The sequence below is a fragment of the Toxorhynchites rutilus genome, chromosome 3, assembly GCF_029784135.1.
Source record: "Toxorhynchites rutilus septentrionalis strain SRP chromosome 3, ASM2978413v1, whole genome shotgun sequence".
NCBI classification, from domain to species: Eukaryota; Metazoa; Arthropoda; class Insecta; order Diptera; family Culicidae; genus Toxorhynchites; species Toxorhynchites rutilus.
The window spans coordinates 204952790-204971116 of NC_073746.1; the positions used below are offsets into that span (position 1 = coordinate 204952790).

The window sequence follows — 18327 nt, forward strand, 5'->3', positions numbered from 1 at the left end:
ACCGTTCATCGTTGCCTGAATCAGTCTTGTCAGCTTTCGGGGAAAGCCGTGTTCGTCCATGATCCTCCATAGCTGTCGTCGGTCGATTGTATCATATGCGGCCTTGAAGTCGACGAAGATGTGGTGTGTAGGGACCTGATACTCGCGGCACTTTTGGAAGATCTGCCGCAGTGTAAAAATCTGGTCCGTCGTCGAGCAACCGGGCATGAATCCGGCCTGATAACTTCCCACAAATCTACTTACTATTGGCGATAGGCGGCGGAAGAGGATCTGAGACAAAATTGTGTAGGCACCATTCAGGATTGTGATGGCACGATAGTTCCCACAATCCAACTTGTCGCCTTTTTTATAGATGGGGCAGATTACCCCGTCCTTCCACTCCTCCGGTAGCTGTTCTGTGTCCCAGATCCTGACTATCAACCGGTGCATACACTCTACAAGTTTTCTCGGACCTCCCTTGAAGAGCTCCGCTACGAGGCCATCCTTACCAGCTGCTTTGTGGTTTTTGAGCTGATTAATGGTCTCCTTAACTTCACCCATCGTCGGGGTTGGTACGTCGTCGTTGTTCATTGCACCGGTGTAGTCCTCCTCAACGCCGTCTAGGTCTCCTGTCTGCACGCTGTTCAGGTTTTCATAGTAGTGCTGCCTCCACCTTTCGATCACCTCGCGTTCGTTCGTCAAGATGCCTCCTTCCTTGTTTCTGCACATTTCGGCCCGCGGCACAAAGCCTTTGTGCGAGGCGTTTAGTTTCTTGAAGAACTTCCGCGATTCTCGAGAACGATAAAGCAGCTCCATCTCCTCACACTCTTTCTCTTCCAGGCGGCGCTTTTTTTCCCGAAAGAGATGTGTTTGCTGCCTTCGTTTCAGTCTGTATCGTTCCACGTTTTGTCGAGTCGCTCGTTGCAGCATGGCTGCGCGTGCTGCATCCTTCTCGTTCAGGAGCGCTCGGCACTCGTCGTCAAACCATTCGTTCCGTTGTCCTCGTTGTTCATACATTCATCGAGGGGAACAGCATCCAGTTCGTCTACCCCCGGTAACGCAGCTTCAAGACGCTGCGAATATATTGCAGCAACGTTCGGCTCCTGTAGTCGTCGTAGGTGGTACCGTGGTGAGCGCTGGTGTCTTATGTTATTGACGACTGACAGCTTAGAACGCAGTTTGACCATCACCAGGTAGTGGTCTGAATCGATGTTAGCGCCACGATAGGTTCTGACGTCGATGATATCCGAGAAGCGCCGACCGTCGATCAAAACGTGGTCAATTTGTGTTTCTGTTTGCTGTGGTGATCTCCAGGTGTAACGGTATTGGAGGCTGTGCTGGAAGAAGGTGCTACGTATGGCCATGTTCTTGGAGGCAGCGAAGTCGATAAGTCTTAGGCCGTTTTTGGTAGGTAATTGGTAGGTTCAGCGCCCATCAGCGAACCAAGATGGGCGCTGAACCTACCAATTACCGGTCTGAATTCCTCCTCCTGGCCGACCTGAGCGTTCAAATCACCGATGACGATTTTGATGTCGTGTTTTGGGCAGCGATCGTATTCACGCTCTAGCTGCGCGTAGAATTCTTCTTTATCGTCATCGGTGCTAGCTAGATGGGGGCTGTGGACGTTGATAATGCTGATATTGAAGAAGTGGCCTCTCATCCTCAATCTGCACATTCTTTCATTGATCGGCCACCAACCAATCACCCGTTTTTGCATCTCCCCCATCACGATGAAAGCTGTACCCAGCTCGTGTGTGTTGCCGCAGCTCTGATAGATGGTATATCCACCATGGAACGATCGCACCATCGAACCTTTCCAGCACACCTCCTGCAACGCTACGATGTTGAAATTGCGGGCTCTCAATATTTCCGAAAGAATTCGGGTACTCGCAAGAAAATTGAGAGACTTGCAGTTCCATGTTCCGAGTTTCCAATCTCTAGTCCGTGTTCTTTGCGTAGGTCTAGTCCGATTGTCCTGTCTCGAATTTCTTTGTGAATTTTCCTGTGCGTTTTATTTTTACGGATGGCTTGCAGGGCCTGCACCAACCCCCTGTCTCGCCGGAGGACCGTCGTGCACAGCTCTTTTTAGAGTCCCCGCTGGCACGAAGACAGTGATCAGCCGCCCCTAACATGGGGATCAGACGCTGTTTTGAGCCGCACCTCCATGGTGAACAGACGCTCGGATAGGCCCCCTTCCCTGTCAGCATACGACCAAGATCCCACCGGGGTTGGTTACCCGATCTTCACTATGGTTACTCGTACCCCAGCCGGTACCACGGGGAGGTAGGGATAGGAGTTACTGGACAGGAAGCTAAGGACCACGAATGGGGTCTATTTTATGCCTGCAGGTACGCGAAGTACCGATGGTACGCTTAGTCCAGTCATTTACCAACCTCATGGGAGTCGTTGAACCGCGGAATTTCGCCATCACGATTCGATATGCTCCACCCCAAGAATTTGCGTTCACGTCTCGACACAGCTCCCTATAGCAGTTTGATTTGCTCCTCCGTATCTTTCGTTTCAAGGCGGCTCTGGTCACTCGAAAGGACGCGCGGTGCTCTGAACCGACTTATTCGATATGGATCTACAAAACATACATGGTGGGACAGTTATGAATAGAATATCAACATGGGACAATTCAACTTGATGTTGTTTTTTTAAAAGTTGGGAATAAACTATATGTTTTCTTTTGTGTTTTCCGTAAGATTATGCATAAAAATAACGTTTTAAGAAGAAAAGTGAAAATCGTCAAAAAGTAACATGGGACAACTATGCGTAGAACGGCAGAACAAGGACTGATTTCAGTTCTATTTCATCAATTGTTTGCATCAATTCATTTCGCTCAACATCGTCTAATGATCATCACTATAAATTATCGGGTTTTCAATCGAATTGATGACTCTACACGAAACGACATCATTTGAAAATGTTTCAGTGTAATAATCAAAACTTTAATAATTTCTCATTGCTATACATTAGCTTCTCCATTTGCCTCCGGTTCAAGCAATTCAATTTGATTTCAAAAAGCCTCGATTTTATTATTTTAATATTGAAATAAGTTTTTTGGCCATTTCACTGGCTTTTATTTTACGCGATAGATGCGTTTGTGTGCGCGCGTGTTTGTATGTATGGATGTATTTGTGTGTTCGTGTGCGTTGTACACCCACACAAACGAGCACAAATACACAGCAAATACACGCACGAACAGAACACACGCGAACATACAATCACACATGTATAAACACACACATGCACAAACACACGCCCACAAACGCGCACACATGCACAAACATGCACGAACACAAGCGCGCACTTGCACACATATGCACAAACACACGCGCACACATGCACACACATGCAAAAACAAACACGAACACTCGCGCACACATGCAAACACATGCACAAACACACGCGCACATACGTGCACAAAAACGCGCGCTTGTGTTGCGCACATGCATGTGTGTGCATGAGTGCGCGTGTGTGGACGTGTGTTTTGCGTGCTCTCGCGTTTCTGCGTATGCACGCAGAAAATTTTTGGACCTGATCGAAAATCGCGTAATTTCGAGCAAATCGCGTTAAAAAAAAGAATCCAGTGTAGCAGTTTTATCCATCCATCATCTTAAAAAGAAAATAGTTTTTTTCCATTACAAATTCTCAACTTGTTTAGTTCTCAACTTACTTCTATTCAAAATTGTTTTATTTTAACTTTAACAATTGAACTTCACCAAACTCCTCTATCGGACCAGTATTATTGACTTTCTTTCCTTAGTTGATAGTTTTTGCTCAATTTTTCTTGTATTTCTTGGGTTTTTAACATAGAATTGTTGATTTTCCGAGATACAAAATCACGTGGTTTAATTTTGACTTTTATAACTATTTCCATTAATTTTTCTACCACAACTGCTGAGGCGTGAGCTGTTGCGCTGCGGCGATAAGAAATCACTCGACTTCATCGCTGCAAACGAATGCCAAATATGAAGAAACATACCGATATGGTTGAAACTTGGTGTGTGTTGTCTTACTTGGCGAAACAATTAACCGTAATTTTTAACGTATGTGAATACATGACTTGATATATTCGGTTACCAAACAATTCATATCGCAAAATGGCGAACAAGAATCTCGACAATTCACGAGTAGATTCTTGTTTAACAACTGCCAGAATATGGGGTTATATTTTTCGAACCGCGAAATATCCATTATACTTAAATTTTCTTGTTCAATACTTCTAATCAATTCATCTATTAGACAAAAACTATTTTAAAAAAAACATTTTATTGGTTATTGTATCAATTGAATTACGATTGACACAGCGAGTTAAAACATATGATCGTGCGGAGCTTCTGCAAATAATCTGAATAAATCAGCTTAGAGCGTGATAAACTTTACAGCACAAACTCGCTTTGATCTCTGTGAAGAATGCGTCGTAGGTGTCCGGCAAGGCATACACGAAGAGAAATGAAAACAGAAATAAAAATAAAATAGAAAAATGAAATAATACCGTGTGGCAACCAAGCTGCTTTTTCTTCCTACCAGTGTCAACCAATGAATCAGTCAGTGCGATTTCTCATTTCTGTTGCATTGCAGCAAGGATCTCGTTCCTGTAGGTACTTGCCCGCCCATTCTCAGTCTGTTTTTTCGGCTATCGAAGTAGAACTGTCTGGCGGTATATTTAAGCCTACAATTTTTAATCACCGGCGCCAGTTGTCCTGGAAACCCCCGGGGGTATTGAAAGTTGTGCATAGGATTTTGCCTTGTTATCGATGTTCCAACCATAGAGAAGGTGTTGATTTGAACTATTTCAGCAATTCGATGGTGCACAGTAGATAATATACCATTGGAGAAATAAGAAGCAAATCACCTCACATCATTCTAAATTCACTAATTATATATGTTAAATGTCATAGATCAAGACGAAATATTCGGAGCATTGTTTCTATTCGATAAGCGATAATTTCATTTTCTCTTCAAAGTTTTCTCAGCTTTCGAGAAATCCTTGGATGCATTTCCTATGTAATTATAGGTCATAAATACGCCCAGCTTTGTGGCTGCTCGATCGTGTTTATCTATCTATCATCTATCGGGTATGTTATTAAAGATTTCAGTCGATTAGAAAATTTTGTTCACAAATATGTAAATTATACAGCCGATGAACTTTGTTTTGTCACATTTTTTTGTTGATACATGCAGACGGGTGAATAATCGATAAAATCCCCATTTCCGTTGATCTACAAAATTTAGAAATTATCTCTTGTAGCAGTTATTGTACATGCATATTGGTATTGAATGGATTTTTATTATTTATTCGATTAGAACTAATTAACATGGATATTACTAACAACTATGAATTAATGATTGAGCCGAAAGCTTTCATTATTGCCACGATCTCTGTTCATGGTAACGTTGACTCGTATGATTTGTCGAGTGCTAGGACTAGGTGTGCGATAACAGAGGGACCTATAACCGGTCGGTATGGGTGGCGGGTCTCCCGACTCATTCAATTTGTCTGGCGACCCATGTCCGTAGTCGTCCATCTCATATGAATCCAAGTTGAGGAATGTTTCACAATTGGTATCATAGCCTTTGTTGACAGTTTTGGTAACTTTTGAAGTTCCCAGAAGCCGCTGTTGATGTCTGTTTAGCATTTCGAGAGATATATTAGAAATATTATCCAACAAAATGTTGGCGAAACTATCTTCCTCATTTTCAGTGATGGGTCTTATCTCGCAATCTCGAATATCCCGTGGTTTGAGCGGAATGATCTTCTTATCGTGTATTTCATACCCTTGAATAAATATGTGGGGTATACTCGTGTTGGAAAACACCGGCGTCTCTTCAGGCGACGAATGAGACTGATTCGATCCGTAAGCTTTCGCCAGATGTTGATGCTGCACGCAAAAAGGCGGCAATTTACGTGAACTCTTCACATTTTTCGGAGCAAGGGTTTGTGTCCCTGGCGGAATGTTAAGATTGACAATTACTAGCGGTGTCTTAGTAGTTTTGGTCGGTTTTCTGGAAGAAGGAGAAAACAAAAGAGAAACATGAATTATAAGACTATAGAGCACTGAATTAATATATATCATGCCTTGCGGGCACGACTTTGGTGCTGCTCTCATATAGCGTGTGAAAGTTGTTTCACGCTGTTTTGTGAATCAACACAAAACTGCTAGCGCCTCGTATATTAAAAATAATTTGGTCGTATCAACTCGTTCGTATTCGTATTCCTCTTCTTAGCTTAATATCTCTTCTTAGATTTCCAATTCTCGTGAACGCCAATCTAGAAGTGACTCATAATGTCTGCACGTCTTCGAATTGACCTACAACAAATGCAACATGATGTGCTTTGGGGCTAAATTTTTTTTACTCTTCGTCCTCTCACGTTTGCTTTTAGGGATGTTAGCGTTTTTGACGCCGGTAGTACCAGTTTGTTGCTCTCCGATGCTGAAATTTGTGGTCTCCGTCAATAAGCAGCACACTCTTTTTAATGTCTTCTCATTAGTCGGTCCTGACGATTGTTTCTGAATTCTTGGAACAGAGCGGCGCGAATGAGCTACAACCGCGTCAAAACTTATTTACATATATATTTTTTAATTATATGAATGCGCTATATTGGCCATTAAATATTAACAATCAAACGATGCCGCTCTACACATGGAAATTGTTAGCAAAACTCGCCTGATCGTGATTTTGGTTGCTGCTGAAATGAAATATTCGCGGATGAATGAAATTAAATGCGTATGTATTTCTCTATCGCGTCAAATATCTTGTTCGGTTTTTAAAACAAGGAGAACCGTTTGTCATTCCATTATTGTTTTTGCAGTATGATTATATGAGTTTCTGTATCATGGCTGTAGCATTTTTTTAGTATTATATGGTGGGAATACAAATATTTCAGACCTCCCAAAACATACGATTTAAAGCTGTTGTGGCTCGATTAGTAACGTTGAATAATATCTGGTCATGTAAGCATCTATACTTTTTTCAGTGCACATGTCGCTAACAATTACATCGTATCCAATACATTTTAACACAAATTCAAACTTATGATTAAAATCTGGATTCCATATTTGCAAAATTTGCAGGAACTTAACCCTTTAAACGCCCCGTCACCCAGATCTGGGTGACGGGTGTATTTCCTAGGAGGCCTCGTTGAATTTGAATAGGATTTTCAAACGGAATTTGATAGAATAGACACTTAAATGTAAATGTGAGATATGTCGAATATTCATAAAATCAAAAACATAAAAATTCCTGTTGACCGATTGATCTGAAATTTAGAACACACCTTAATCTCTGCTGTCGTTATAAAACCGCGTATTCCATAATCTTGAAAATCCAAGATGGCGGCCGCTACAAAATGGCGGACTACATATTTTATCGAAACCCCTTCAATGTGGGATCAAATGAAATGGTTTGACTAGTAGAACACAGTTATTTATGAAAATGCAAATTCAAAATGGCCCCCATCACAAAATGGCGACATTTTTTTCTATTCATCGATATAGGTATCGAACGAAAGGGCTTTACTAGTAGAACAAACAGATTTGTGAAAATGCAAATCCAAAATGGCGATATGTTTTTTTTTTCCCAAACCCAATTAATATGGATATCAAATGAGAAGGTCTGACTAGTAGAACACATTAGATCATTAAAATCCCAAGTTCAAAATGGCCTATTACTTTTATTTATACAAATATATTCCACCCCAAATCACCGGTTGCTGACACGACCCTCTACGATTTTTTCAAAACATGGTGCCAATGATGGAAACTACCTAAAATTAAATTTTTTTGTTATTATATTGTATAAATAAAATTGTCTTTTTCATTATTTACAGTAGTTTTATAGTGTTTTTCCACGGAATCACATGTTTTAAAGGATTATAAAATACACCTTCTATATAATATTGTAAACATCATGCTCAAAATTGTCTTTTTCATTATTTACAGTAGTTTTATAGTGTTTTTTTTTTCACGGAATCACATGTTTTAAAAAATTATAAAATACACCTTCTAAAACATCATGCTTGCACACTATTTGTATCAGATTTACATAGCTAAACCATTGAATTAACGTATTTTGATGAACTCAATTCTGATTATGAGTTGTCCAATTCAATAATGTTGTTTTGTCCACATGATTTCTATGGCAACTGCTTGACGCACTGCTGTTTGTTTATTATGTCATTTATGTCATTCGCGCATAGCAGAAATAAAGTTTCTCTGTGTTGAGTGTGTTGAAGGTAACACTTTCAAAATGCCCAAGAAAAGGCAATATTCCGAAGAAAGTCTATATTATGAATGGATCAATATGATGACAGTAAACTCAAACAATGATAAATGCAACATCTACTTGAGAATTCGAATGTTTTCATTCAAAAATGGCGAGTTCTAAAACCAGACCAACCGTGATCATTTTTGGGATAAACCATGATCATAATTTCTCTTTAAGAAAATCGTTAAAGAAACAAAAAAAATTAATAATTTCAACGTCTTATGGTAGTACAGGTCGGACTCGATTATCCGGAGACTCCATTATCCGGGATTCGATTATCCGAAATTTTAGACTCGACTATCCGGAGTATTTTATTTTTGATTTTCGAAGATTTTGAATAATTTGTATAATAATTCCATATTGAATAGCTAGTATGGGTATAAAATGAAAGTGACTAGTGACTAGTAGAATGTTGTTATTTATGAAAAATGCAAATCCAAGATGGCGGCCACTACAAAATGGTGGATTACATATTCTCTCAGAACCCCATCAATATGGGTATCAAATGAAAGTGCTTGACTGGCAGAATACAGCTATTTATAAAAAGTGCAAATACAAGATGGAGGCTATATTTTTTTCACAACCTCATCTATATAGGTATTGAATAAAAGGGCTTGACTGGTAGAATACAGTAGATCATAAAAAATCCAAATCCAAGATAACCGCAGTTCCCAAATAAACAATTACTTTTTAATGGTTCCATTCAGCTTGCTCTTGTCATTTTTTAACGAAGGCCAAATTGAATTCTTTTCTAGATCATGAAATACGCAATTTTATAATGATACCAGGGATAAAGATGTGTTCCAAATTTTAGATCAAACGGTCAACAGAATAGGGGTTAAATTTCTATTAAAGTCGTAAAGCGCTACAGACAAAGCTACAAAATTACAAAGTTTCAAAGACACAAACATACAAACGGGTCAACCTAGATAAAACCGTTAAATAAATAAGTGCAAATCATAATTATATTACGTTTACCGAGAGAAAATTCGTTTTTTTATGACTCGATTATCCGGAGGATTTAATTATCCGGACTCGTATCGATCATATGTGATTTTCATGAAGAAAAACAGGAAGTGGGTTATATCTATGGTATAACCGCAATGGTGACGTAGGACTATCGTTGATTCAGTGATCATTTGTTTTAAGTTGAATCTGAATCCATTCTGAATGAAGAATAAATGAATATTCGGGGGACTTCGAAAACGAGAGCGTTGTGTTAGAGGTACAAGGTTTTATGCATCCAATATTGGATACGAAAATATCCTACTGATGAGGAAGAATAATCTTCAGAAGCTTTCCTGCTAATTGCCCTTGATTGAAAAATCACAGAACGAAATGTATTAGGTCGCAGTGTTATATGGTTAGAAAACATTAAAATAAACTCTTTCGCTTGCATGTTATTTTCAATGCCAAGGGGAACTGGCAGATTATTTTGCAGCAGCGATATCTTTCCGGATTCTTCTCGAAGCCCATCACCAGTGGTTAATGCTAACTCGATAACCACCTGTTAATTGCACTTGATTGCAACATCACAAAACCAATTGTATTGTATTTTAAACCAATTGTATTTGGTCGCAGTATTATATGGATAGAAAACGTTAAAATAAATTCTGATAATTGCACTTGATTGAAAAATCACAAAAACAAATGTATTTCGTCGCAGTGTTATATGGTTAGGAAACATTAAAATAAACTCTTTCGCATGAATTTATCAATTCCCAGGGGAACTGGCAGAATATTTTTCAGCAACGATAATATTCTTCCGGAATCTTCTCGATGCTGGATGGCATTTAAACGAAAGAAGTTCCGCACGTATATGTGTGTGTGTGTGTGTGTGTGTGTGTGTCGGCTGCTCTGATGTCTCAAACGGAACCGTTTTTCGGTGCTGATACTCTCTCGGTCGTCTTTTCTTCTTCTGATGGATCGGTTTTTCTGCGCTCCCTCACTGTTCCAAACTAACTGAATGCGTTTCATGTCAGGTAATGAATCTCTTGATCCTTCGCCCTTCAGCTCGTCCAGCACGTTCAGCTCGCTCAATAACGATGTCCTCACGAAAAATGATTGCATTTCATGATGATGATGTTGAATTAAAGAGGCTTTAAACTTTTCAGTTCATTCGCCTCTAACAGATTGCGTTTCACCACCAGAATATCGCTTAAGTATGCTTTTTGTCCGTGATTGAATAGAAAGAAGGTGTGGTTTACGATGGCAATTTGAAAAAAATCTTGTTTGAAAACAATCGCTCAGTGATGCGACAGAGAGCCTTTTTTCTCTGGTCCTCCAGCCGAAGTAGTGAACAAGCGAAATAATTTCGTAGTCCTGCATTAATAATGCGGTCTTGTCTTGGACATAAATCTCCATATTTTTTTAGAACACTTTGCACCACACTAGTCCGAAATAGTGTTTCTTTTTTATGTTGAAGAGTTATAATAAAATTAAAAAATCATCATCAGCAAATTAGTGGCAGATAAATGTTTAAATGTTTTGAAGATCGCTAATAGTAGTACAACATGACAGTATTACAAATATTTTTTTTCTTTGTACTCAAAATACGGTACAAAATGATAAAAATACGGAACCATCAAAAATGGTCGAAAATACGGTACTGTATTTTATTGAGTAGTGCATGTACAAAATATAGCTTCCTAAATTGTTGATTCGGTAAATCAATTGTATGGCTACTTTTACGATATTTCTATAACTATTTTTGGACTTCGAAAAAAAACTACAGTAACGTCTCGATTATATCACGTTCAAAAAAAATCGCGTGATATAATGGAAATATTGGAAACAGATTTTATTTTCTAATAAAAAAAATTGTTTTTTTTTTCTCCAATATGTAATTTAAACACTTTTTTTTCAATAACGATGTTGTCTTGTCGATGTCCTCACAAAAAATGATTGCGTTTCATGATGATGTTGAATTAAAGAGGCTTTAAACTTTTCAGTTCATTCGCCTCTAACAGATTGCATTTCACCACCAGAATATCGCTTAAGTATGCTTTTTGTCCGTGATTGAAAAGAATGAAGGTGTGGTTTACGATGGCAATTTGGAAGGCAAAATAGAGGCGAATGAACTCTCTGAGTTTGAAACTTTCAGCGACTGAGCAATAATCGATTGAGAATTATGTTTTTCGCGATGCGAAACATTTTCCGTTGCGCGCGCATCCAATATTGGAAACGAACATATCCTACTGATGGGGAAGAAAAATCTTCAGAAGCTTTCCTGCTAATTGCACTTGATTGAAAAATCACAAAACCAAATGTATTTGGTCGCAGCGTTATATGTTAGAAAACATTAAAATAAACTCTTTAGCATGAATGTATTTTTCAATTCCCAGGGTAACTGGCAGATTATTTTCCAGCAACAATAACATCTTCCCAGATTCTCCTCGATACTCGAAGCCCACCAGTGGTTAATGCTAACTCGATAACCACCTGTTAATAGCACTTAATTGAAAAATATTTGGTCGCAGTTTTACATGGATAGAAAACATTAAAATAAACTCTTTCACATTCATGTATTTTTCAATTCCCAGGGAACTGACAGATTATTTTTCAGCAGCGATTAGATCTTTCCGGAATTTTTTCGATGCTGAATGGCATCCAAACGAGAAATTCCGCGCGTGTATGTGTGTGTGTGGCGGCTGCTTCGATGTCTTCCCGGAGAACCGTTTTTCGATGATGATACTCTCTTGGTCACTATCTCTTCTCCTCCTGATGGCTCGGCTTTTCTGCCCTCCCTCACAGTTCCAAACAAACTGCATGTCTTTCAGGTTAGGTCAGGCTAGGTAATGAATATCTCGATCCCTCGATTCCTCGCCGTCCAGCTCGTTCAATTATGATTTTACCTTGTCGATGTCCTCACGAAAAATGAATGCGTTTCACCACCAGAATATCGCTTAAGTATGCTTTTTGTGCGTGATTGAATCGAGAGAAGATGTGGTTTACGATAGCAATTTGGAAGACAAACAAGAGGGGAATGAACTCTCTGAGTTTGAAACATTCGGCGACTGAGCAATAATCGATTGAAAATTATATAATTTTCGCGATGCGAAACATTTTCCGTTGCGCGCGCATACAATATTGGATACGAAAATTTTCTACTGATGGGAAGAATAATTTTCAGAAGCTTCCATGTTAATTGCGATCGATTGAAAAATCACAAAACAAAATGTATTTGGTTGCAGTGTTATATGCATAGAAAACATTAGAATAAACTCTTTCGCATCAATGTATTTCTCAATTCCCAGGGGAATTCGCAGGGTATTTTTCAGTAAAGATTAGTTTGTTCCAGATTTTCCTCGATACTCGAAGCCGATCAGTGGTTAATGCTAACTCGATAACCACCTGTTAATAGCACCTAATTGAAAAATATTTGGTCGCAGTGTTACATGGATAGAAAACATTAAAATGAACTCTTTTGCATGAATGCATTTTTCAGTTTCCAGAGGAACTGGCGGATTATTTTTCAGCAACGATTGAATCTTTCCGGAATTTTCTCGATGCTGAATGGCATCCAAACGAAGAGTTCCGCGCGTGTATGTGTGTGGCGGCTGCTCCGAACTCTTCCCGGGGAACCGTTTGTGGCATCACTCTCCTCCTGATGGATTTCCTTCTGGTCTAAGGTGCACAAACAGGCTCTTGGTGGCACCGTTCATCCGCGCTTTCATGATAAACGAAGAGCTTCACCACAACAGCGACAACATGTTCCAATCGCTGTTCAATTATAACTGAGTGGATTTCCGAGCGACGCTCGCTTATATACCGATTGGTGAATTCAATAGCCTGTTTTGAAAGCAATTTTAAGACTATTGAAACAAGATTTTGAATCAAAAAGTAACAAGTATAGAACGCGTAGACATTATATCTTTCGAATGAAGTGTTTATCATACCATTTCGCTCAGTTGTTTAGGAGCTATTAACGCTCAAAATCTCGGTCTCCGGCGTAACGCTTTCGTTTTCGAAACTTTGATTTTACACCTCGGTATAGAAATGAAAGACGTAGTCCTACGTCAAAATCGATTCGCATTTACTAGTTGCGTGAAAACACCCCAAATCGGACAAACCAAGATCATTTACCCTATGACTGCAATCGACTGCCTCGCTCTACAAAAAGACATCGACGAACTGCTACTGTGGTGCACTGAAAACGGTATGAGCGTCAATATTAACAAATGCAAGGTGATTTCATTTTCCCGAAGAAACACCATCGAACATCAATACGCTATCGGATCTTCTGCACTAGAGCGCGTTACCTCGATTTGTGATCTTGGTGTCACGTTTGACTCCAAGACTAGATTCTGGGTACCTTATTATGTATCCATGGTCGTCAGAATTGAACGAATACAGAAGCGCTTTATTCGATTCACTTTACGAAACCTACTATGGAATGACCCGTCAAATCTGCCTGATTACCCTGCCCGCTGCATGTTAATCAAAATGAAAACATTAAATGACAGGCGCAGAGCAATTCAACAACTAATGGTCTTTAACATTCTAAGTGACAACATTGACTGTCCTCAACTCTTGCAGGACATTCCTCTATGCGTGCCTCCTCGGCAACTGAGGAACTCACAAATATGAAATCAATCGATGCGTGTTTAAAAATAGAATTAAGATTTTTAGAAGTAATTAGTAGTCTGTACTTTTAAATCGAAGACGAATGAATAGATAAATAAATGTTCTAAATTATATAAGATTATAATCATAATAATACGATTTCAATGTTGCAGGCCCCGGAAGTAAAGCAATGTGCGTTGCATCGAAAGTAAGATGCGCCGCCTGAGTTGAGAATTGTTTCACGAGCACTCTAGAAGCCAATTAGATATTCAATGCAGGATGGTCGCTAGGAATTTGTTAATACAGTGATAGACATTCGTTTAGCCGCGCTTGAAAAAAAAAACTTGAAACACTTACAAAACAACTAGGAATGTTCTTTTTATCGGAATACTTATTTGCTGTAGTGATAGTATATTTAGATCACTTTTATTGAAAGGACGTGCGACACAATCACACACACACACAATGCGGCATCGGTGGATATAAACATTCAAACGTCATTCAAGCCTTTATCTGTGTTTTTTGAAAAAAATACTTGGGAATGTTCAATTTACAAGATAAATATTAGATGTGCAACGTAAGAAGTTGGTCAGATTAGTGATTTACGTAGAATTTAAAGGAATGGCGAAAGGTATTCTATTGACGGAAGAGGGGCGGAAAATCATAAAGATATTCAGTGAATAAAGGTTTTCTAATCGCTCGATCGTAACAAAAATTGGTCTATTTGAGAAAGTGGTACGGAATTTCTTTAAATAGTGCCAGAAATATGGGATATATAGGAAAACCTGTTTTTGTGCGATTTTTCATTTGTGTGACTGTTTAGGTGCGATTTTATTATGTGTGCGATTAGTTTGTGTGCTTCACGACCCGATGTCATAATAAAATCGTACAGAAAGAGTCGCACAAACGAGAAATCACCAAAGTTACTTTGCGTCTTAAAGGTCGAATAAGACACGAAGCAACCAGGAAACGATGTCCTGCTCATGCATTAAGGCAGAATCGGATGTTCCAGTAACGAAGAGACATATTGCGCGCATCTTGAATGAGTCACCAAACATCATTTGGAAGAAACCTCAAGGGAAGCCGAAACTGACCGCCACCCATAAGCAAAACCATCTCATTTTCGCCCGGCAATACATGGAACGGAAACTAGAATGGAGAAATGTTGTATTTTCCGGCAAAAAATGTTCAATTTGGATGGTCCAGACTGTTACAGTTGCTGTTGGTACAATTTAAGTCAACGGCATGAATCTCAAGCGAAACTTTGGGGACGGAAGTTTGACAGTGTGGGGAGCCGTTTCCTATCACAGCAAGCATCTCATTTGTTTCAATTTCACCCGAATGAACTCCGAAAAGTATCTTCAATTACTGGAGGTTTGGCCATATTGAGAATAACGCTATCGAGGATATCGTTTTTTCAGCAGGATTATGCATAGATCCACGTTTCCAAGCTATCGAAGGCATGGTTTGCCGAGAAGGACATTCCGCTTCTTGAATGACCTGCTGGCAGTCGATAGCAATCCCATAGAGAACCTAGAGAGAATCTTGGCCGAGATGGTCTATGCAAACGGATGACAGATTGACAACATTTCCAGTCTCAAGGCAGTAATTCATGAATGTTGGGCTATAATCAATATGGCAACACTTTAAAAGCTGTCTGACTTAATGCCAAATCGAGTATCCAAAGTGATCCGAAATGGAGGTGGACATACTAAATATTAGCTACCGATTGGACTCGAAATTTGCGAAATTTCTTTTATTGAAATTTTAGGATGCGGCTAAACGAATGTCCACCCTGATTCGACATATTTGAATTACTTAGAAAACAAAAAGTGAGTTTATACTTTTTTTTAGAATGAATTCGATGAAAATAAACAATAATCGTCTTTTATGAGCAAAACTGTACAAAGAATTGACTTATTTTGTTTATTTGTTTATTTGTTTATTTGTTTAGATATAACATTCATCTGACAAAATCGTCTTAATGAACAAAAATTAGTATAATAGTCGAACAAAAACATAACATTAAAAAACATAACATTAAACACATCGGGATTCTGAATTCGGTTTCTGAAGCGTAGTGATGATTCTCCAAAGTCATAAAACTGCTCTACGGATGAAAAGGTTCTGATCATTTCCGTGACCGGCTCATGTTGACCATACGATGAACGATGTGCAAGCGGTTGCAGCAAAAACGAGGATCGTAGAATTCTACTGGGAGCGCGAAAGTTCATCTTCTCGAGCAAGTTAGGCGCATCGATTTCACCACAAAGAAGTTTGGCAACGAAGGTGGCTTGTTGAATACGCCTACGACGCTCAAGAGTATTCAAGTTCAGTAAGCGACATCTAGCTGTATATGACGGCAGGTTCCGCGGGTCACGCCAAGGCAGATTCCTAAGCGCTCTATGGATGAACCATTTTTGAATCCGTTCAATCCTGACGATCCACATGTGTTGGTACGGGCTCCATACTACAGATGCGGTTTCAAGAATCGGCCGAACAAGCGAGCAGAAGAGAGATTTCAGGCAGTAGGGATCAGTAAAGTCCCTAGAGATTCTCGAAATAAACCCAAGCTGACGATTGGCCTTGGATATCAATGCAGATCGGTGTGCGTCGAAAGTGAGCTTAGGGTCGAGAGTTACGCCCAAGTCATTGACCTGACTGACTCTCTCCAAGATAATATCATCGATCGTGTAGTCGAATATAGTTGGTTGTCTTTTTCGATGGAAACTCATGATGACACATTTATTTATACTGATAGTTAGTTTGTTCAGGCGACACCAACTCACAAACTGGTCAAGCAGGCTCTGTAACCGTCGGCAATCCTCGAGGGTTTCGATGGCTAGATAGATTTTTAAGTCGTCTGCATATATCGACACACAGTCACATGCTAGAATAAGCGACACATCGTTATAGAAGATCGCGAACAGCAGTGGTCCAAGATTGCTGCCTTGCGGAACACCCGAAGAAACAGCAAACGGAGATGAAGTGTGAGACAGGAGCTTGACACGGAGCGTTCTTCCAGACAGGTATGATCTCAGCCAGTTGATGAATTCGTCGGAAGCACCAAGACGGGATAGTTTTCTCAGTAGGATGCGATGGTCAATTCGATCGAAAGCGGCTTTTATGTCGGTGTAGATAGCATCAACTTGAGCGCGTTCCTCTAGACGGTTGATACAAAACGACGAAAACTCGAGGAGATTGGTGCTAACCGAGCGTCCTGGCATAAAGCCATGTTGTACTGGTGAGATATAACGCTTAACTTTGAAAAAGACAGCATCGTTCACGATCAACTCAAAAAGCTTGGAGGCGGCAGATAAACTGGTTATGCCACGATAGTTAGCCACGTTACACTTATCACCTTTCTTAAACACGGGAAACATAAAGGAATGCTTCCACACATCTGGAAAAACCCCTTGACTCAGCGAAGCTGTGTAAATACGGGAGAGCGGTAAAGCCAAAGATGTAGCACAGCGGCAAAAAACTATAGCTGGAACGCCATCTGGGCCAGGAACTGTTGAACGTTTCAATTTTTTTACGCCCTTCTCAACCATCTGTGGGGTAACGACGAATGGTCCCAAGTCTATTAAACTCTCTGGAATGTTAGCTGCAGCTCTCTCGGCTTCTGACGGGGTGGCTGCCTCAGCGACAAACACCGATGCAAAGTGTTTTGAAAATAAATCGCACATTTCAGAAACGGAGGACGATTCCTGAGCGCCCGAGAACACCTTAGACGGGATATCTGCTGTTTTTCGCTTGGAATTGACAAACTTCCAGAAGCTCTTTGGATTTCTACGCAGGTTTGTCTGGACACGAAGCACGTATGATTTGTAGAGGGCACGGTTAAGGCGTCGGTATACACTGCTAGCGAGTTGAAAGTTGTGTATGGTTTCAACAGTTCGTCGACGGCGTAATTTACGTTGGCAAGAATTTTTGTCGCGCCGTAGAATGCGAAGAAGTGGAGTGCTCCAAGCTGGAGACATTGGAGGTTTCCTTCGTGGGGTATTCGTCACGAGCCAGCTGCAAACGATTTCGCAAAAACGCGTCGCCATGTCGTTAACGTCCTGACCAAGAGCGTTCCAATTGTAGCTACTCAGAAACTCGTTAAATGCAGCGAAATTAATTTTTGCGTAACTCAACGCTTGTTCGCCTTCGTTCCGATCCTCAACGGCCAACACTGCTCCTCTTGTATCCGATAACGATAACGAATACTAACGAATACTAACGGAGGATGGTGCAAATCCACCGCTAGCAGTGGCGATACAGATTCGTTGATAGCGATGTTAATATCGGGAGCACAAAAAACCAGATCCAGTGTTCGGCCACGAAAATTACGAATGAAGTTGCGCTGCTGGAGACCGAGAAAGGTGATTCCATCCAATAGAACAGCACTCGCCGCAGAGGTCAAAGACGGATTCAGATCAACAACAGAGTTAGCATGTAATTCCCATGCAATATGAGGCTGATTGTAATCGCCACATACCAATACGGTGTCATCAGAAGACGCAC

The 18327-nt window shown here is 40.1% G+C and overlaps 1 protein-coding gene across 6 annotated transcripts in view; it reads right to left on the bottom strand.

Moving 5' to 3' along the window:
• Nucleotides 1–5255: 5255 nt before the first annotated feature.
• LOC129775986 (uncharacterized) overlaps nucleotides 5256–18327 on the bottom strand; it is a 47382-nt gene continuing 34310 nt past the window's right edge. For all 6 annotated transcript variants that reach the window (XM_055781301.1, XM_055781302.1, XM_055781300.1 and 3 more), the window contains one exon: nucleotides 5256–5991. In XM_055781301.1, coding sequence (XP_055637276.1) covers nucleotides 5328–5991 — 664 coding nt within the window. In that variant the 3' untranslated portion in view covers nucleotides 5256–5327. The remainder of the gene's footprint in view (nucleotides 5992–18327) is intronic.